The following is a 22,230-nucleotide window of genomic DNA, read 5'->3' as shown; positions in this document are numbered from 1 at the left end:
CTATTCAATTATCTATTAATTTGAGCTGGATTAAATAAACAAAACATTATTCTTAAGTTGTAGTTTAATTTTTTTGAACATATGCCATTTAATGTTCTTACAATTACTATCCTTTTATTCTATCAAGTCAAATCCGATAAAAAAACAGCCGGTCTATGGGGTTAATTTTTATCTAATAATAAGAATATCCTTCCATTCATAGGCTTATTGAATGGTAATAATCTTGATAATTTTATTCTAGATTTAGGATTTAGATCTCAACTTGGTGAGAATTCTTTCTTCCCCAACTTATCATAATAATAATAATAATAATAATAATAATAATAATAATAATAATATCATTATTGACATGTTAACAACTTTATTTGTACAACTTGTATCGAGCATTAGTGAAATTCATGTTGAAATAACAAATATCAATTGAATGCATTTAATTATGCAGTGACTTTTATACTAAAAAATTAATATGAAAAAGTGAATCATTTTGCACGAATAATTATAGCCATGGGTTCCACTAGCATTTCATCCCCAATATTAATATTGACAAATAAGATCTTTTCAACTAATTTTATCCTTATCAAATGAGGTTACTTAGTAGTATAAACTCTTCGCACCTACACCATGAGTGGTTGTGATTATGAAGATTGCAGTAGTAATGGATCACATAGAGGTTTTTTGAGCTAACAATTTTGACCAAGAAGACTAGAACATGAAATATACATATTGCTTTGATCAATGAATAGATAAAATTGCTTTAAAGGTGTTGAAGATCTTTAGCAAATAAAGAAGAAAAAAATTCCATCACTTCCATTTTCAAAACCATCCTAATGTCAACTCCTCCATTTCCATTCTTGCTAACAGAAAGAAGAAAAAACAAACCAACGTTCACATGTTGCGTTGTAGAAATATGACTTTCGTGGCATTTGTTTGCCAATGTTGTGTTAAATCACAATATATTTTTTGAATACAGCAACATTGATTACAATGTTTTATAATTATATCATATTAAATTACATCATTCTTCAGAAATGCTTTAAAGTTATGGTATTTTTAATAGATTAGATCACTATTTAGAATTCACATAAAATTTAGATTTTTTTTTTAAAGAAATTACATAATTTTTTAAAATTTACCTAAAATTATAATTTTTTAAATACTTCACTAAATATTATCTTTGAAAATTAAAACAGAGAAAAATATAATTTTTTTTTTTTTTGACATTTGAGGTAGGAGGATACAAACTCAAGTTATTGTGTGAGAAAAAAAAAATGCTTTTACGATTGAGACAAAAGAAAATTTATCTCATAGTTCAGTTGCTTTATTTTCTTACTTGTTAAAAGTCGTTATCAAGTTTATGATTTTATTTTTTTTTTAATTTCTATTTGAATAATATCAAAATATCAAGAAATCTATTAAGATATTTATCAAATAATTAAATATTATTATTTTATTAACTTATAATTTAATTATATTAATTTTTTTCAACTAATAAAATAATAATATGTCATCCTACCACATCATTTTGGTAGTTTTATCGGCACAAGATTTTTTTTCTCTCTCTTTTTCTAGTGTTTTGGTCTTTTATTTTATTTTTGTTTTTTTTTTTATAGGATCTTATATGTAATTTGATAAAAAATACTACATAACCAACCATAGCAATCTAAATAAAATAAATATGCACACCGCTTTTTAGAACGCCCTTTTTTTATTTTTTTTGGTAGCTAAGACTTGCTAGAATGTCCTTTATTTTCTCTATCCTCCCCGTGCTTTATACATCCGTCCATGCCAATATCTGCCAAGATATTTGATCAAGACTTTGACAATTTTTTAAAATTTTAAAAGAAAAATTTTCAACTTTGAGATATATACTTTTGAATTATTTAATGTTATGACATGGCAATCTGGCATTAAATGCTACAAATAAAATTTTGATAAAAAGAGTTCTTTTCTTTTTGTGAATAAATTTTTGTAAAAGAGTTGGTGAGTACTCAAACTTTTGACACTAACAAATAGAACTTTCCAATGATAAAAGCCCTGTTAATTCAACATTTCATTTGGTAAACACACGTATAAGCAAAAACAAATTTTAAAACAGTGGAAATAATCACACTTACATTAAATATACACGCACCTGACTGACTCCATGATCTACCTATTAAGGCATTAAACCACACCAAAAAAAAAATGCTAAATAAAATTAATTTGAGGCCAAATTCAACAAAAATATATTCAAAGTACTTGAACACCATGAGCAAATAAAGAAGCAAAAGTTTCCATTTCTTCAATTTTTAAAACCAATCCAATTTCGATTCCTCCATTGCCGTTTCTGCTATCAGAAAGGCTTATAGCTCCTGTCTTCTCTATAGATATAACCTCAGTCATCCTTGGTCTTCCCCAACCGAAATCGGTATTATATACCTCAAACCTTGGTGATGAAGCAACAAAAACAGGTCTTTGATTATTGCTCTGCATAGCTTTGCTGATTGAAATCCAAGTTTCAAGCCCTCCGTTTATAACGCCGTCCTCCAATCGTTTTACTGCTTTACTGATTGCCTCCACCGCAACACTCACTCCATCTTCTCCCAGTAGGCTTTCTGTTTCTACAACTACCAAACAACCTTCTATGCAGTTCCCGAAGTATGTGGCAGGAAGAATAGGTTTCAAGCGACTTCTGAAGTCCGCGCTGAACACAAACATGGTTTCCTTTTCCTTTATTTTGAGTGCCTTGGCTATGCAAACCCATGTGTACCCGCCTATGACTGAAAAAGTTGATTTATGAACCACTCCGTGTTTTGGCTCATCAATGTTTACAAACACGGACTTCTTCAATTTTTCTATCTTCTCTCTGCTCAGTTCGAAGGTGCCTCGTACTGAACCAGGTGGAACTTCGAACTCCATTACCATTAGGCTTCTGTTATTGGGTCCGTCATGGTTTAGCCACGCGTTCAAGTCAACCTCTTCAGCTCCACGAGGATCCTCAATGACTGATCTGTCATAAAACGGGGTTAGTTCTGGTATCCGAGGAGGTGATTCTGCCCCGATTTTGCATGTTCTGGCCCAAAACTTAATAAACGTAGCAAAAGTTCTACCGTCCAAGACCGCATGGTGAGAGGTGAATCCTATTGAAATTCCACAGTTGGGAAACACAGTGACTTGCAGCGCCATCACCTTGGCTCGTTCCTTGGAGATTTCCAAGTGGGGGAGCAGAGGATGGTAGTCGGTGGCTTTGCGAAAGTCGTTGCCGGATAGATGGTAGAAGTCGGAGTTAGACTCGGCTATGATAAGCGAAACTCCGTCGCCGTCAACATAGTTGAGGATGGGTTTGCGGGAGTGTTGGGGCCAAGTGAGATTTGCTGCGAGAGGGAGGAAGTGGTGGAGGGTGAGAGACAGAGAGTGTTTGAGCTTTGGAATGATGGAGTCGAAGAAATGCTCATGGCTTGGAGAAGAGATTTCGTAGAAGAAAATACGCTGGAGTTGGGGTAACCTAAGCCAATGTAAATCGAAGAAAGTCAGAGGGAGAAGCTTGGGAGCGGCGAAACCTGCTAGATCTGGTGGCGGACCGACCCGGCAAACCTCAAGTATTTTGACCGGTTGTGGTTGTGCCATTCTAAAGGTTGAAAGATAATAAGCTCAACCTACATGTAACATTTTGATTGGAATCTTTAGTATGTATTCATAACTATATATAATAATACCAACGCAAAGTAGCAAACTGTTAGCCCACATCCCAATTCATTTGTTTAAAATGAAAATGAATTATATATTTTTCTTTTGTATATGCACATCACATTGAATAATATTTTAACAAAAGCAGCTGGTTGGTTCAGAGCAAAAAAAATAAAAATAAAATAAAAATAAAAGAAGGCTAGTGGGTCGCTCTCGTCAACGCCCGTTTTTTTTAGTTCTCTATTAAACTTCTTTTTTTATTACAAATTTTTTTAATAAACCAGCATAAAGAACTTGATAGTCATTTTCTGAAATGACAACTAAGATAAAATAAATAAATAAATAAATAAAACCTTTCTGAGCCAACAACCATAGAAACAGTAGCATAGAAGTCAAGATCAAATCTTGTAAGATCAATCGCATGGTACTCGCTACATTACATTATTTTATTTCATAATTAATTAGATATGACGGTAATCGCGTGCGATTCAAGTAATTTACAAAAAAAAAAAAAAAAAAAAAAAAAAACTTCTTCATTTTTTTAAAAGGCTTAACTTGTCTTTCAATTATATTCATAGTTTCATTTTGGTCCTTAGTTTATCTTCTTCTTCCTTCTTTTTTTTTTTTTTTTTTTTTTTTTACATTTTAATTTTTAAAGTATACTTTTATATACTCTTTAGCACTTTTGAAATACATAGTGTATTTGATGCAACTTATAGCTCTAATATTCTCGGATGATAAATTACCATTTTTAAGGTTGTATTGTGGCTCTTCTCATCAAGCCTACAAAGCCAATGGCCATTAATACCCTTTTCATGTGCTTTGCATGTCCTTTGCACGTGTATTTTTCATTGAAGAAAGGATGGAAAAATGGTAAAATGTACTTACACAGCAGGACATGTTGGAGATAATTATTTTTGTGGCTAAGAGTACATAGTCAAGATGAAGACTTATTATACAACTGTTGTATGGATGCTTGATATCACAAATCATTATATTCAATAAATATTTTGTAGATTTTACATGTTTTATTTTACTGTTGCATGACGTTGTTAGAAATTTTAGATGATTTAGTCTATATGGTAAGAGCTATGGTGGTACCACTGTTATATGTAAGTTTTTTTCATGTGTTAAAGGCTTCAGAATCAAGATGTTGGTAGTAGGTAGTGAGAGTAGTAATACCAGACTGTGAAATAAAACAAGAGAGGGAAAGAAAAAATGGGATGAGTGTCTATTATTGTTGTAAGGTTTATTAACTTTGTTAGTCTTTAAACTATTTCTGCATTTACATTTAGTTCTTAAACTTTTTTTTGTGGTATTTTGATTCCTACACTTCAATTTTTGTTATATTTTGACTTTTAAAACTATTTTTAATTTATTTGTTAGCAATTTTAAAATATGCAGTACATATAATGCAACATGAAAACAACAAAGTTACAAAAACAAGACTTACATTTTACATTATGTGCATTGCACATTTTAAAACTACTAGATAAAATTAAAAATAGTGCTAAAGGTCAAATGTAATAAAAATTAAAATTTAGGGACCAAAATGCCAAATTAAAGTTTAAGGACTAAAGTGTAAATATAGGCTTGATTCATAGGTTAATGAAGATGAAAACCCTTATTGACAGTGAAAAATGAAAATGGACAAAATCTTATGTAGTTCTACATATATATCCATATATGGTTCATCACCCCAAAAAAATTAAAATAAAAAACAGTATAACCTTTTTTCATATACTAGCATCTATCCCCATGCAATGCACGATATATGTAATTATAATAAATAATTTTAAAAATAATCTATAATAATTAATTATATTTAAAAATTTATTTAAAAGTTTTATTGTTAATAAGTATATTTGAATTTTTATTTCATTCGATACTATAAAAATTTGTTAAAAACTATAAATTTGACCTCTATATATAATATTATTCAATTATACAATTCAAATTAAAAAATATTTACCTATATAATTTTTTTCTTTTATGGAATTTTCTATCTAATTTTTTCCATCTATGAAATTTAGATTCAAATTCAAATGCATTTATATAATTTAATTCAAATTCAAATGTATTTAAATAATATTTTTCATCTATACAATTCAAATTTAAATATATTTTTTGATTCATTGCAAACAATTAGTTTTTATATATTAAATACTCAAAATATAATTTAATTATTTACTATTATTATTATTATTATTATTATTGTTTATCTTATAATCATATTTTTACCTTATAAGAGGAATTATTTGTGGAATTCAAATTAAAAATATATTTACCTTTCTAATTTTTTCCACTGGTAAAATTTAAATTTAAATTCAAATGTATTTATGTAACACCCCGTCCCGAACCATGTCGGAATTTTTGCACGTTGATCGAGGTTGACCGTTGACCGAAAGGGTCAAAAGTTGACTTTTTGACCCGGTTGGAATTCTAGGTTGACTGAGGTACCGTTACGGAGTACACGTTGGCACGAGTTCGTAGACTGGTAGCACGTTGAAAATGGAGTTACGGTTTGAAAGTTTTGAGCAAAACGAGTTGAGGTCCAAACTGTCCAAGGGGTGCCGGGGTTGACTTTTTATTCATGCAAGGTTGAGCTTTGACTCATGCATGGTTGTGAAGTGCTCGTCGATATGAGTCCGTAGACTAGCGGCACGTCCGATTTGGACATGTGGTTTGAAAGTTATGGATCTGTAAAGTTTTTCAAATACTATATTATTTTAATATTATTTTTACACGCATAACGATGTGCCACGTGTGACTTAATGAAAGTGGCCATGTGTCACCATGGTGAAATGCCACATGTCAACCATGTGAAAAATCAAATTATTTTTATTATTATTTTAAATAATAATATTTTTTTATTTAATTATTATTATTTTTCCTTTTTCCTTTTTCTTTTTCTTTTCCTTTTTCTTTTCTTTTTCTTTTTCTTTTTCTTTTTCTTTTCTTTTCCCCACGTGGGAAAACACCCTTCTTTTTCTTTTTTTCTTTTTTTTTTTCCTTTCTTCTTCCCCGAGCCGAGAGACAAAAACACGCAGCAAGCTTTTTTCTCCCTTTCTCTCTCCTTTGACTCTCTCCCTCTCCCTGTTTGACTGGCGTTTCGCCAGATTTCAGTCGCCGGAATGCTACACATGCCGGCCACCGTCCAAGCCCACCACCTCGCGGCCTCAGCCACCAAATTTCCCGGCCAGCCGCCGCCGGACGCGCCCAGATCGGGCCGGCGAAGTTACGGCGGCGAGGTGAAATTTTTCCGGCGATTCTCGCCGTTTCCGACCAAACCAGCCCGTCCCATACCTCTATCCCACCATTTTCGACCCCTCTGAGTCCATTTCCGGGGTTAGTTTGCCCAAAATCCCCACCGTTTGAAAGATCCCTCAATATCAATACCGGCCGAAGCTTTCCGGCCAAATTCCGGCCACCTCCGGCGGAATTGGGGTCGATGGAGACCGGATTTGTGATCCTCGTCCCACGAGCTTCGATTCGGTATATCATTCGCCTATTTTGGTTAAAGTTTACGTTTAAGCCCCCAGGTACCGGGTATTATTTACCCGAATAAAATATTAATTTATTTGACTGTCTGTGAATTTTGTTCTAGGAGCACCGGTGAGTCGTAGAATTGATCCCGTGGTGGATCATGGGTTAATTGCGTGCTCCAGGTGAGTGACCCACCTTCAAAAATTATTTTGGGCAATTAATTAAATTTAATTGGTATTTAATTTAGTATTTAAATTATGCTCATGTGGTGTGGTTTAATTATGGTTTTAATGCGGTTTAATTTAATTTATTTGTTATGCATGAGCAAGGTATGTTTCGGTATTAATTTTACGTGGTTTCAAATGTGATTTCTCGGGCATAATTGGGTTAAATATTTTATGAAAATATTTGGTTAAATTTTATAAATTATGCCCGCGGTATTTTTATGGTTGTATCTCGTATTTCGAGAAAAATTGTGGTTTGTTGATTATCGCTGTTTCGTACCGGGTTATTGGATAAAATATGTGGGATGGTGTTTTGTGAAATTTTGGTATACTTCCCACGGTGGTTTTTGGAAAAACGGTACGGTTGGTTGTTATTGTTTATTTTTAGACGCACTCATACAGTATTGGTGTTCTGGTATATGGTGTATGGACACGTGGTAGTGCGCGGTTATTATCTGGTTTAGCGTACTGTTTTAACTTCACCCGTGAGTTGCCATTGGACCGTGGGCAGGCAAGTTGTTATTGGCCACAGCCGCCCCCCTCTTTGGCCGGGTGATGGTTTTTAGCAGTTGGTACTGTCGGGACGCCGAAGTGACCGCTGCAGGTTTCTCTTTTTAACCTCTCGCCAGTCGGTGCTCGGGACGCTGGGTATCGGAGGGCATCACCGGTATATGGTGTGGTGCGTCAGGTGTAATTGTCAATGTAAATTGCAAATAATGGTTTAAACCCCAAAGGTGTTCAAATTATTTACTATAATTTATTATATTTTTATTATATATTTGGGGTATGTTTCTATTTATTTATTGTTTATCAAATGGTTTAATCCCTTGGTTTTTGGGAGGTATGAACATTGGGTTTTACGAAAAGGTTTTAAAAAGGGAACATTTCAAACGGAGCGATTGGTGAGAGTTTTGAGAGAAATTATTATTTTCCAACAGTAATTATTATTTATTTATTAATTGCTGGTATTTGTTCTATTCCTTAATTGCTATTACTATTATTTTTATTATCGTAAAAAGGTGTTCAGTAGTTCGGGTTACTCACTGAGATGATTAGCATCTCACACTCTTAAATTCCGTTCCCCTAGGTCCAGGTTGGAGACGTTGATTGTCCGGGGCGAGCCCAACGTCTCAGTTCGTTGCCGAAGGTTCAAGCAGTTTTTCTTCCCTTTTTCCTCTCGACCTTGTATTGTTTCTTTATCCGTCATTTTATAAATTCCGCATGTATCTGTATAACGCTCTGTATACTGTATTGGACGTGTAGTTGTTTTTATTGCACTGGGTTGCTGCTGTTGTTTCTTTTGAAGTGCTGCAAATTTGTGGAACCAATTTGTAGTTGCGGGAGGAATAAGGGGATGAGTATAGAAGTGTGTTTTCAGTGCAGGTAGTTTGTGGTAAGTAAATCCCTTAGGGGAGGCTTTGTCGGATTTTCCTTTCGAGGGTCCGGTAGGGTTTCCCTGGGATCAGGGCTGTCTAGGGTTCCGGGGAAGGAATTCTGGACGGGTCCTGACAATTTATATAATTTAATTCAAATTCAAATTTATTTATCTAATATTTTCATCTATAGAATTCAAATTCACATTTAAATTATGTAATTTTTAATGGCAAAATTATGTATATCCTTATTATTTTCCATATAACGGAAATTCTATGGTGAGGACGGTCCACATGAGGACCGCAGTATTAGTGACGATTTTTCATAGTATTAACGACGGTTTCTTAGAAAATCGTCACCAATACTATGAAAATCATCACCAATACTGTGGTCCGCATGAGAACCGTCCGCACCATAGACAGACTGTTCCATATAATGTGTAACAGCCCAGCCCAGACCACCCGCATGCAGATATTATCCTTTTTAGGCTTAGGAACTCCTCTTACAACCCAGCCCTCAAGGGTTTAAAATGCGTCTGTAAGGGAAAGGTATCCACATGCTTATAAGCCATGCTTCGTTCCCCTTTCCAACCGATGTGGGATCTCACAATCCTCCCCCCTTGGGGTCCAGCGTCCTCGCTGGCACACTGATCCGGATACTGACTCTGATACTATCTGTAACAGTCCAGTCCAGACCACCCGCATGCAGATATTGTCCTTTTTAGGTTTGGGGAATCCTCTTACAACCCAGCCCTCAAGGGTTTAAAACACGTCTGCAAGGGAGAGATATCAACATGCTTATAAGCCATACTTTGTTCCCTTTTCCAACTAATGTGGGATCTCACATAATGCTTACCTAAATAACTACAAATAATCTTATCATAATGATTGTTATATAAAATATTATATATATATATATATATAAAACAATTGATTTTCTATATAAAATGTCAATAATAAAATATTCATTTCATAATTTTCACAATCAATTTTACCAAAATTAAATAAAATCAAATATATATAATATTAGTCGATTTTCTATATGGAATATCCAATCAAATATTCATTCCATTGTTTTCACAATCAATTTTATCAAAACGAAATAAAATCAAATATATACAATATCAATTGATTTTCTATATAAAATATCCACAATCAAATATTTGTTCCATTATTTTCACAATTAATTTTGCCAAAACTAAATAAAATCAAATATATACAATATCAATTGATTTTCTATATAAAATATTCATAACCAAATATTCATTCCATTAATTTTACAGTCAATTTTATCGAAAATAAAAAAATCCAATATATACATTTTTGATATGATAAAATCTTATTATGGCTATTGACAACCTAATAATAATTAATGAATTTTTTTTTTTATGTTTTTGGAGAAAAATTTAAATATTCATATAATAACACGTGTCAGAATTTATATATATATATATATATATACACATACACACATATTGTTATCAATATTAATGAAAAAAAGTATGTTTATTTTAAATTTTTTCAAAACAAAAATTGATTTTATATATTTTTTAATACAACCATAAAAGGTCAAAAATCTCATACTTTGTCGACCAATTATATAATATTATAATATGATAAAAAATATATTAATTGATAAACAAAATAAGATTAAATAATTTGTTTTGAATATAAATCTTATTTTGCTATGTTTAACAATTATTGTTTATATTATTATGTTTTTATATCCAAATAAAAAGATATCATTATATGTAAAAATATTTAAAATATGTTTAATTAAGAAACAATATATATATATATATATATTGAGAGGGGCTAGGGTCCGGTCCGACCTGAGCAGTTTTTATTCGGATTAAAAACATGAAATTTTGTTTGACCGTTTGATTAAAAATGATGGTCTAGATTAGATTGTCTTTTCTACCCCATTTCCTATCCATCTTCGAAACCATCTCTCACCTTCTCTCCTCCAACTCCAAGTCACCCACCACCACCACCAATACCAAACAACCTTCTTCTTCCTCAAGATCTACTCTGAACCAATTTTTTGGCAGCCAAAAAATTCAACCCCAGCATCTATTCGCCGAAGAAGATGGAACTCATCTCCTTCAAATCTTCTACCATGTCAGCAAATCATCACCTCCATCATCCGTCATCAATTCACCCAACTTGGACCTCATCGAAAAGTCTCTAGAACTCAGATTTAGTCACACCCAGATCATCGACAAGCTCCTTCTTCTAGACCACGATTCAGAGGTTTATAAGATTGTGTTGTGAAAAACAGAAAGAACAAGAAAATAAAATCAGTAAAATGCAAACACGATTTAACAAGGTTCGGCCAAAAAACAATTGCCTACGCCCTCGTGCTCAGGTTCTGAGCTTCTACTATTATTGATAATTGAGGAAAAACAAGAGCTTAACAGGTTCTATAATGGTGAATCACTCAGAAAAACACCCAACCCAACCCGCAAGCCCACATACACCCTCACTCATTCAGTCCTGACCAATTTCACAAAGAAATTGTTCCTACACCTACAGATTACTTCGATGAGTTTGTACAAACAAGAAGGCCTTAACTTTCTCTCACAATCACTGAAACACAAACTCAACCTTAGCTCTGTAATTCTGCAAAATCCAGAAGTGAGAATGAAGAAGACGAGGACCGTTATATATATCCACCGTTGCTATTGCTGATGTGGCAATTTAAATGACGTGGACCAATGACACTTAACCCTTCACATAACCACCATAACTAACTCACATGGCTTGCACGTGATTCTATTAACCAGATAAAACCACTGTCATGCCAATACGACGCCGTCCCACTTAAATCATTAAAACCAAAGTTAAAAAATGCAATCGTTCTTCTCAATGCTGTGTAAATGTATTATATCAAAACGGCGTCGTTTCTTACTTCCTTTATTCACAAGCTTGAATAGAAGATGCACATCAATTCTCAACTCCTCAGCTCTTGAGGGTTACTTCTTTACATTTTTCCACCTAATCCTCAAGAGTATAACTATAGCAGAAATTCTGTGAACCCTCCTTGCAATCTTCCTTTAAATCAACATTAGCCTACCCCAATATTGAGCAAGGTTTTACATGAATTAAACCTGCTCAGAGGTAAAACTTTAGTACCCATATCAATAGGATTAAGTTCTGTAGGTATCTTTTCCAACTTGACTTCCTTCCTTTCCACCATATTCCGTATGAAATGATATTTAATCTAAATATGTTTCGACCTCTCATGAAACACAGGATTTTTAGAAAGATGTATTGCACTTTGACTATCTGAATAGAGTATGATAGTCTTGTGTAACATATTAAGTTCTGACAGTAAACCTTTAATCCATATTGCTTCCTTAGCAGCATCTGTTATTGCCATATATTCTGCTTTTGTAGTAGACAAAGCTACTATGGCTTGCAAATGTGACTTCCAACTTACACAATTCCCACAAACAGTGAATGCATATGCTGAAATTGACTTTCTCTTATCTCGATCCCCGGCATAATCTGCATCTGTGTAACCAAGCAATTCAATTCCATCTTTGCTGCCTTTAAACACCAATCCTTCATTTGCAGTGAGTTTTAAGTACCTTAAGAGCCACTTTACTGCATCCCAATGACTCCTTCTAGGATTTGACATAAACCTGCTGAGCACACTTACTGCATAAGCCAAATCTGGCCTTGTACTGATCATAAGATACATAACTGAACCTATTGCACTCGAATATGGTACAGTAATCATATCTTCTCTTTCTTGTTCATTACTGGGGCACTGTTCCATTGATAACTTGTAATGTCTACCTAAGGGCACAGAAACAGGCTTAGCTCCACTCATGTTGAACTTGGAGAGTATCTTTTGAACATATGAAGTCTATTGAAGTTTCATCTTCCTATTTCTTCTGTCCCTCTCAATTGTCATGCCTAAAATCCTTTTTGCCTGACCAAGCTCCTTCATATCAAACTCTGAACTTAGTAACTTCTTACCTGAATCAATAACTTTTGCATTTGGTCCTGATAACAGCATATCATCTACATACAAAAGCAGAAATACAGCATTTGAGCTTGCTGTCTCCTTGAAGTACAAGCAACTATCAAAGTTGCTTCTCAGAAAACCAGCCTTCACCACAAAGGTATCAAACCTTTTATACCACTGCCTTGGAGACTGTTTTAGACCATAGAGAGACTTCTTTAGTAGGCATACTAACTCTCCACCCTTTCTAGTTACTTCATATACCTCTGGTTGCTTCATGTAAATAGTTTCTTCTAAATCCCCATGAAGAAAAGCAGTCTTTACATCCAATTGTTCTAATTCCCAATCAAAATGTGTAACCAAAGAGAGAATGATTCGAATAGTAGTATACTTGACCACAAGTGAGAAGATTTCATTATAATCCACACCTTCAACCTGGGTAAACCCCTTTGCTACCAACCTTGCCTTGAATCTCACTGTATCTGGCTTGGTCAACCCCTCCTTGACTTTATAAATCCATTTACAATCAACAACTCTTTGTTTTGCACGAGCTAACACCAGATCCCATGTATGATTATCATGAAGTGACTGCATTTCCTCATCCATTGCCTGCTTCCATTTTGCTGATTCTGAAGACTTCATAGCTTCTTTATAATTCTGAGGTTCATTATCAGAGAACTCTTGAAATCCAACTAAAGCATATGTAATAAAATCTGCATAGCTGTATTTCTTATTTGGAATAATCCTCCTTCTGGCTCTATCTCGAGTCAACAGGTATCCTGGTGATGCAATGGTTCTTGAAGGTGAAGAAAGATATTGTCTTTGCCTTTCTTCATCTGATTCTGATTCTAAATGCTCAGGAGTTCCATGGACTTCAGCTTTTGATGATGATTCCTTCGGTGCACTTTCCTCATTGTCTTGAAAATCAATCTCAGGCATTACTAAGTCCATTTACCTTGACATTTGTTGTTGTTGTTCACTTTCAGTACCTGCATTGTTAATATTCTTGCAAGGCATAATATTTTCATTGAAAATGACATCTCTACTAACAATGACCTTAAAACCACTTCTGTCCTTAATCCACAGCCTATAGCCTTTGACACGTTGAGGATATCCTAGAAAGACACATTTGATGCCTCTAGGTTCAAGCTTACCTTTTGACTGATGTGCATATGCTGCATATCCAAACACTCTCAAATTATCATAATTTGGCAACTTTCCAGGCCAGACATACTCAGGTGTTTCAAAATTCAAAGCAGTTGATGGTGACAAATTAACAAGATATATGGCAGTCACAACTGCTTCACCCCAAAACAACTTTGGCAAGCCTGATGACACTAACATACACCTTACCTTATCAAGCAAGGTCCTATTCATCCTCTTAGCAACACCATTTTGTTGAGAGGTATGATTGACAGTTCTGTGTCTCACAATTCCTTGAGTCTTACAGAAATTATCAAACTCCCTATTACAGAACTCAAGACCATTGTCTGTTCTTAAAGCCTTTACTGTCCTATTTGCTTGTTTTTCAACAAGTAGTTTCCACTCCTTAAACCTATTGAAGGCCTCATCTTTGGACTTCAATAAAATGACCCACACTTTCCTAGAATGGTCATCTATAATAGACATAAAGTATCTGTTTCCACTCTGAGTAGAAACTTTAGCAGGACCCCAAAGATCAGCATGAACATAATCAAGCATAGCTTTAGCTCTCATTGAACTCAAGTTAAAACTGAGTTTATGTTGCTTACCTAAAATGCAATTTTCACAAAAGTCTAATTTGTTTATCTGATCCTTACTAAAAACGTGTTGCTTATTCAGATAATACATGCCTTTTTCACTTATATGGCCTAATCTATTATGCCATAGCAGAGTTTTATCCACAGAAGTATGAATTGAAGGATTACAAGAATCAGAAACAGCCTCACCAAGCAAAACATACAAACCATTTTTCTTAATGCCTTTAAAAGCAACAAAAGAGCCTTTTGAAATCCTTATTTTTCCATTTTTAGTTTTAGTGTTATAACCAACATCATCAAGCATTCCAAGAGAAATTAAATTTCTCCTTAAACCAAGCACATATCTAACTGAGTTTAGAGTCTTAACAGTACCATCATCAAGTTTAAATTGAACATTACCTATACCAACAACTTTATAGGAATGATCATCACCAAGGAGAACTTGTCATCCTTCATATTCCTTATAAGACTGAAAAACATCAAGTATAGGACTCATATGAAATGAACATCCTGAGTCTAAAACCCATTCAGTGTTATTTTGTTTAGTATCAGCCACAAGAACCTCACCAGAATCTTCACTTGAGGTGACAGCAGCAAGATCACTACTCACCTGAATCTTACTTTTGTCATCTCTCTTTTTCTTGTAGCAAAATTTCATTATATGACCATCCCTCTTACAGTAATAACACTTTCGACCTCTAGTTCTAGACTTGGATCTAGAGTGGTCTCTACTCTTGGCTCTAAATTCAGAAGTACCAAAATTTCTTGTTTGACTTCTTCCTCGAACATTAAGTCCTTCACCCTTAGACTCAGATTTCATTTTGATGTCCCTAGATTTTAAAGAACTTATCACCATATCTAAAGACAAGAAATCACAGCCATACTTTATGGCATTCTTGACCTCTCTATAAGACTCAGGTAAAGAATTTAGCAAAATCACAGCATTGTGTTCATCACTAAAAGTGACTTTACAATTTGCAAGATCAAGTATTAATCGATTAAACATGTCAAGATTAGAGTCTAAATCTTTATTGGTGTCCATCTTAAAGCCAAAGAACTAATCAAGCAAAAGAATACAACCAGGTAAAGAAGTTACCAAATACAGTTGTTCTAGTTTATGCCACATTTCAGAAGTGGTGTTTACATCATCTACCTTTCTTAGCACATTGTTTGACAAGTAAAGAATGATCGTACTTAGAGCAATCTCATCCATCTTCAATTTCTTGTCTTCTGAGAGATCTGCAGAGAATGTTCCATCTATGGCTCTTGTTTCTTTCATCTGGACAAGGACAGCCTTCATTTTCTTCCTCCAAAGCAAGAGGTCCCCATTGCAATTGAAGATCTCCACCTCAATCTTCGAGGCCATTTTTGATCATATGAGATTACACAATTCTTGATAAAGAATCTCCACCAACTTTCCCAAAAAAGACTAAGATCTAGGCTCTGATACCATTTGTTGTGAAAAACAGAAAAAACAAGAAAATAAAATCAGTAAAATGCAAACACGATTTAACGAGGTGCGACCAAAAAACAATTGCCTACGTCCTCGTGCTCAGGTTCTGAGCTTCTACTATTATTGATAAATGAGGAAAAACAAGAGCTTAACAGGTTCTATAATGGTGAATCACTCAGAAAAACACCCAACCCAACCCGCAAGCCCACATACACCCTCACTCATTCAGTCTTGACCAATTTCACAAAGAAATTGTTTCTACACCTATAGATTACTTTGACGAGTTTGTACAAACAAGAAGGCCTTAACTTTCTCTCACAATCACTGAAACACAAACTCAACCTTAGCTCTGTAATTCTACAAAATCCAGAAGTGAGAATGAAGAAGACGAGGACCGTTATATATATCCACCGTTGCTGTTGCTGATGTGGCAATTTAAATGACGTGGACCAATGACACTTAACCCTTCACATAACCACCATAACTAACTCACATGGCTTGCACATGATTCTGTTAACCAGATAAAACCACTGTCATGCCAATACGACGCTGTCCCACTTAAATCATTAAAACCAAGTTAAAAAACGCTGTCATTCTTCTCAATGCTATGTAAATGTATTATATCAAAACGGCGTCATTTCTTACTTCCTTTATTCGCAAGCCTGAATAGCAGATGCACATCAATTCTCAACTCCTCAGCTCTTGAGGATTACTTCTTTACAGATTGCATGCAAGATCTGGGGGAGGAAAGGTTTGAATTCTCGAGGTGGCAAAATAGAATAAGGGAAGGAAGAGAAAAATGAAGAGCAAAGAAATGGTGATGCGGGTTTGGAGGAGTTTCTGGTCCTAAAGCACGAGGTTTTGGGTTTTGCAGGGAAATGTGTTCTGGAAGAAGGGCCTAATGGGTTTGGAAGAGAAAACATTGGAGGGTTTGAATGAGAAATGGATGTTGCTGAAGATGGAAGAAACTGAGGTCATAGATCAAAGAGCAGAGCTAGAGAAAGAGGTCGTTGATTTGGTTATGAGGGCTTTTTTTGTCTTCAAAGAGTAAATGATTTTTAGGATTTTTATTTTATTTTATTATAGCTGAAGAAAGAATTGTAATGTAGAGTACCAAATATTTTCGTGGTAATGATTGATGAAATTTTAGTGCTTTTGGATTCATTCTATTATTTTTTATTTTATTTAACTTTTTGTTTGCCAAATTTGCCCAATAAAAGATGAGATGAAAATTTGAAAAACAATTGAAATTGACTGGGTGAAATCGAGATGAAAAAAAATTTGATCCTCAAAGAACGAATTGAAATCGAGAACCAAAATAAAAGTTAAATTCTAAAAAAAAAAATCCAACAAAAAAGCAGCTCTGGTGAAGTTGCAGAAGCTAAAGGCATACTTGATCAGAGAGAGTGAGTGAGAGACAGAAGACAGATGGGTATGGGATCGAAGATGGATGGGAAAGGAAGGAAAAGGGAAGAGGAAATCTAATTTGGACCGTTAATCTAATTGAAACATTTTTTATCCGGATAGAAATGATCAGGTCGGATCAGACCCTAGTCTCATTATATTTTATATATATATATATATATATATAGTGTCTAGCATCAGGTCCAAATGGATACTTAATGTCTGGACCAAAAACATGTTAAAATTCCTGGCCATTGGATTGTTACACTTGGCACATAGGGCTTAGATAAAATTGCAACTCATGTGAAAAAATTTGCCCAAATCTCCCCTTCCCACTGCAAATCTGATTCCCATACTAGCTCACAAATCTAATCCATTCCCATGTCTAATCATTTTTTCGAAAATATGAGGAATAATTTAAATTAAGCTTTGGATGAAAATAGTGAAGCTTTGGCTTTTAACTAATCCAAAATTCTACTATACTTCCTCTTCAGAGTCTGCTTTAAAATTAAATAAATAAATAAATAATCCACAAAATTGATCTTCACCAAACAAACAATAATTCTGAAACTTTTTATTTAATAATAACAGGTTCTGTAAATTCTTACAACTAGAGGCATTTCATTACGCGCTATCTTCCCCCAAAATACACAAAAAAAAAATGAAAAAAAAAAAGATCGGGAGAGATTAGGCATATGACATTAGTGAACAGGGTCAAAGGAAGTCAGCTTTTTGAAATTCTCCCAAGTCTTCTCCCAAACAATGGCCTGATAATGCTCCAATTTACCCCATTTTTCATGGCAAGGATGAGGTGGTAATTGGTGCTAGAGACGACCTGAGTCTTGCCCTTGATGACCTTATCCAACTTCAACTCCGCCTTCGATTGCTTTGTACTCCAACACCGCGAACTCCGCAATCCCCTACATGTGTGGATCTTTCAGGTCCTTTATCAGACTCCAACATCCGACCAACGCCTTGCTCCGTGTGGCGACGGCTATAAATGGAAGGAAAAGAGTGATGAAAATGAGGAAACTGTAACACCCCGTCCCGAACCATGTCGGAAATTTTTGCACGTTGACCGAGGTTGACCGTTGACCGTTGACCGAAGGGGTCAAAAGTTGATTTTTTGTTTCGGTTGGAATTCTAGGTTGACTGAGGTACCGTTACGGAGTACGCGTTGGCACGAGTTCGTAGACTGGTAGCACGTTGAAAACGGAGCTACGGTTTGAAAGTTATGAGCAAAACAAGTTGAGGTTCAAACTGTCCAAGGGGTGCCAGAGTTGACTTTTTATTCATGCAAGGTTGAGCTTTGACTCATGCATGATTGTGAAATGCTCGTCGATACGAGTCCGTAGACTAGCGGCACGTCCGATTTGGACATGTGGTTTGAAAGTTATGGACGTGTAAAGTTTTTCAAATACTGTATTATTTTATTATTATTTTTACACGCGTAACGATGTGCCACGTGTGACTTAATGAAGGTGACCATGTGTCACCATGGTGAAATGCCACATGTCAACCATGTGTAAAAATCAAATTGTTTTATTATTATTTTAAATAATAATATTATTATTAATATTATTTAATCATTTTTATTTTATTTCTTTTTCTTTTTCTTTTCTTTTCCCCACGTGGGAAAACACCATTTCTTTCTTCTTCTTTTTTCTTTTTCTTTTCTTTTTTTCCTTTTTTTCCTTCTTCTTCCCCGAGCACCAAAACACGCACAGTTGTTTTTTTTTTTTTTTCTCCCACCGGCCGTCTCTCTCTCTCCCGTGTTTTCTTTTTCCGGCCACCCATACAGTACACGCGCCGGCCAGTGACGTGCGGAAGGAGGAGGCGAGCTCGGCCGCCAATTTTCACGGTGACCGGCCGCCGGACGTGCGCCGATCGGGCCGGAGAAGCCGCCAGCCGGAAAAATTTCTCTCTCCTCTTTTCTTGTGTTTTCCGGCTAGCCCAATCCAAATTAAACCTCCTCTCCTCCTATTTTGGGTCCCCTGAGTTCAAAAATGGCCTCCAATCTCAAAAATTCGAAGCGGGGTGCGAGATACGAGGGATTGAAAACCGGCCGAAACTTTCCGGCCAAATTCCGGCCACCTCCGGTGGAATTGGGGTCGATGGAGACCGGATTGGTGATCCTCGTTCCACGAGCTTCGATTCGGTATATTATTCGACCATTTTGGTTCATGTTTGTGTTTGATCCCCCGGGTACCGGGTATTATTTACCCGATTAAAATATTAATTTATTTGACTGTCTGTGAATTTTGTTCTAGGAGCACCGGTGAGTTGTAGAATTGATCCCGTAGTGGATCGTGGGTTAATTGCGTGCTCCAGGTGAGTGACCCACCTTCAAATTAATTTTGGGAATTTAATTGGTGAATATATTATGTGTGATTTAAATATTTGGAATTTAATTTCTATGTGCCAAATATTTATTTGATTATTTGTGGAATTATTTGTGAATTTATTGGATTTAAGAAAATGTGTATTTTACAAATTTATGCCATGTGAAATTATTTTATGGTTTTGCGAATTTTGAAATTCGGGTGGTTTTAATGTTAAATTGGGCATGATTTGATTTTCAAATATTTCAAAGAAAATATTTGGTTATGTCGGTGATTTCAATTTTTATAAAATATGCCCATGGAATATTATGAGATTTGATTATTATATTTCGAGAATTATTTATGCTATTGGGAAAATGTGGATATTTGAATTGGTGGATTTGGGAGTTGGTGGATTTGAAAATCATGGAATTTATGGTATTGATTATAAAGAAATTGTGGAGAATTCCCGGTTCAAGTGGATAGATTATGCCCGCTATGCTTATGAAAAATGTGAAATTTGTTTTATAATTTAAATTTGCGGATTTTATGATTTTTAGATGTACCGTGCACGTACTGGTGTTCTGTTTATATGTGATATGGTTAGTGTGCACACGGTTGTGATTAGCGCGCAGGTGGGTGTGAGTAACGCGTGGTTGTGATTAGCGCGCAGGTGGTTGTGAGTAGCGCGGTTGATATTATGAGGTTGTCCTGTGGTTGCCATCGGATGAGGGTAGGCCACCCCCCCATGGCCGGGACACCAGGTTAGCAGCGGCGCAGTGGGACGCCACGCGAACGTATGCCGGTTTCTTTCTATAACCTCCTGTCTGGCGGTACCTTAGGACGCTGGGTACTGTTGGCGCCACTGGTATATAGTGGGTGCATCAAATGATTTTCAGAACTGTGTTTTAAAAATAAAATGTTTTAAAACTGTATTGGATATAAAATTAATTATTACTGTTCGGATATTTATTTGATGTCTTGGTTTTCGGGGAATATGAATAAAGGGTTTTGTGAAAATGTTTTAAAAGGGGAACTTTTCCAACTGAGAGAATTGTAAGGGTTTTGAGAGAAATTATTATTTCCAATTTATTATTATTTATCTACTGTATTACCGTGGTATTATATTGTATAGTAGATAGGGTCACACATTGAGATGATTAGCATCTCAAACTCTTAAATTCCGTTCCTCTAGGTACCAGGTGGTCGGTGTTCATTCGGAGCGGACTTGATCTTCCTCGCTGTTTTAGTTCGGCAGTACCCGTTTATTCTTTTATTGCAGTTGTAATATTTCTTTCACTCTTGTTGTATTTATCTTGCACTGGATTACTGTATTTATTTTGAAGTGCTGAAATTTATGGAATCAATTTGTAGTTTGTGGGAGGAATAAGGGGATATTTTTAGAAGTGTGTTTTCAGTGCAGGTAGTTTGTGGTAATTAAATCCCTTAGGGGAGGCTCTGCCGGATTTCCCGTTGGAGGGTCCAGTAGGGTTTCCCTGGGATCAGGGCTATCTAGGGTTCCGGGGAAGAAATTCTGGACGGGTCCTGACAAAACTGTGAGGAGCCGTTGGTTTTGATGAATTTCTGCGAATTAGATATTTGTTAGAGAAAGAGAGATTTGTGAGAATGGGAATTAGAGGAGAAAAGCCGTTATGCGAATGGGAAGGGGAGATTTGAGCAAAATTTCTCATGTGAGTTGCAATTCCATTTGGGCCGTCCATGCCAAGTGTGACAATTTAATGGATAGAAATTTTAACATGTTTTTTATCCGAATATTAAGCATCCAATGGGACTTGATGCTAGACACATTCAGTGAAGAAAATATCGATGTCGATGAAAATATCGAAGGTATGAATTTACAGAAATATTGATGCAAATGTCGATATCGATGGAAATATCGATAAAGTTACGGAAACTGTAAATTTTTAATTTAAAATACAAATTTTGAGATATAAAATAATTAATATAATAAAATAATATAAAAATTCAGTAATTAGAATACAATAATAATAAAATATAATAAAATACTCATCCAATTAAGCATATATACTAAAATCTTATATATTATATAACAAAAAAACTAACAATGTTATTTATTTATTTTTAAATAGATAAAATCAAATTTATTAAAAAAATAAACAAAATTAAATTAAACACTAAAATAAAAAAATAATAAAAATAAAGAGATGTGTATTAAAATACTACATATAAAAAGAATCATGTATTATCCTTTATATAATATAATATTCTCATATTATTATTTTATATTATTTTATTATAAAATATTATCCTATTATATTTTATATTATTTTATTGTAAAATATTATCATATTTTATTTATTTATTTATTTCTTTCTTTCTCTTTCCTTCCCCCCCCCACGTGGAAGAAAGATTTCTTTCTTATCCTTTCTTCTTCTTCCTCTCTTCCCTTCGTCTTCTTCCTCCCTCTCTTCTCTACTAGATCACAACCAACCCAACCAGAGAAACAAATTCATAACATATCAGATCTCAGAATCACAGCCGCCGACATCTTCCCGAAAAATCCACCGAAACCCGACGACTTCTCACAGACTTCTCCACGGGATTTTCCA

The 22,230-nt window shown here is 34.8% G+C and overlaps 1 protein-coding gene and 1 long non-coding RNA gene across 2 annotated transcripts in view; one reads left to right on the top strand and one right to left on the bottom strand.

The window, feature by feature from the left end:
* Positions 1-2,176: 2,176 nt before the first annotated feature.
* LOC107433571 (malonyl-CoA:anthocyanidin 5-O-glucoside-6''-O-malonyltransferase-like) lies at positions 2,177-3,735 on the bottom strand. Its single transcript, XM_060816547.1, has 2 exons — positions 3,090-3,735; positions 2,177-2,984 (listed from the first exon to the last, which is right to left on the bottom strand). Exons 1-2 carry the CDS (start codon positions 3,604-3,606, stop codon positions 2,230-2,232), a joined length of 1,272 nt encoding a protein of 423 aa, XP_060672530.1. The 5' UTR covers positions 3,607-3,735; the 3' UTR covers positions 2,177-2,229.
* Positions 3,736-6,695: 2,960 nt separating this feature from the next.
* The window catches only part of LOC132803461 (uncharacterized), a 466,094-nt gene continuing 450,559 nt past the window's right edge, over positions 6,696-22,230 (top strand). The window contains exons 1-3 of the long non-coding RNA XR_009638727.1: positions 6,696-7,161; positions 7,274-7,334; positions 8,464-8,523. This is a non-coding gene — a long non-coding RNA (uncharacterized LOC132803461). The remainder of the gene's footprint in view (positions 7,162-7,273; positions 7,335-8,463; positions 8,524-22,230) is intronic.

The sequence above is a fragment of the Ziziphus jujuba genome, chromosome 4 (genome assembly GCF_031755915.1).
Source record: "Ziziphus jujuba cultivar Dongzao chromosome 4, ASM3175591v1".
In the NCBI taxonomy this organism is placed as follows: domain Eukaryota; kingdom Viridiplantae; phylum Streptophyta; class Magnoliopsida; order Rosales; family Rhamnaceae; genus Ziziphus; species Ziziphus jujuba.
Note: the sequence above shows the minus strand (reverse complement) of the source record. Positions and strands in the feature narration are given on the sequence as shown.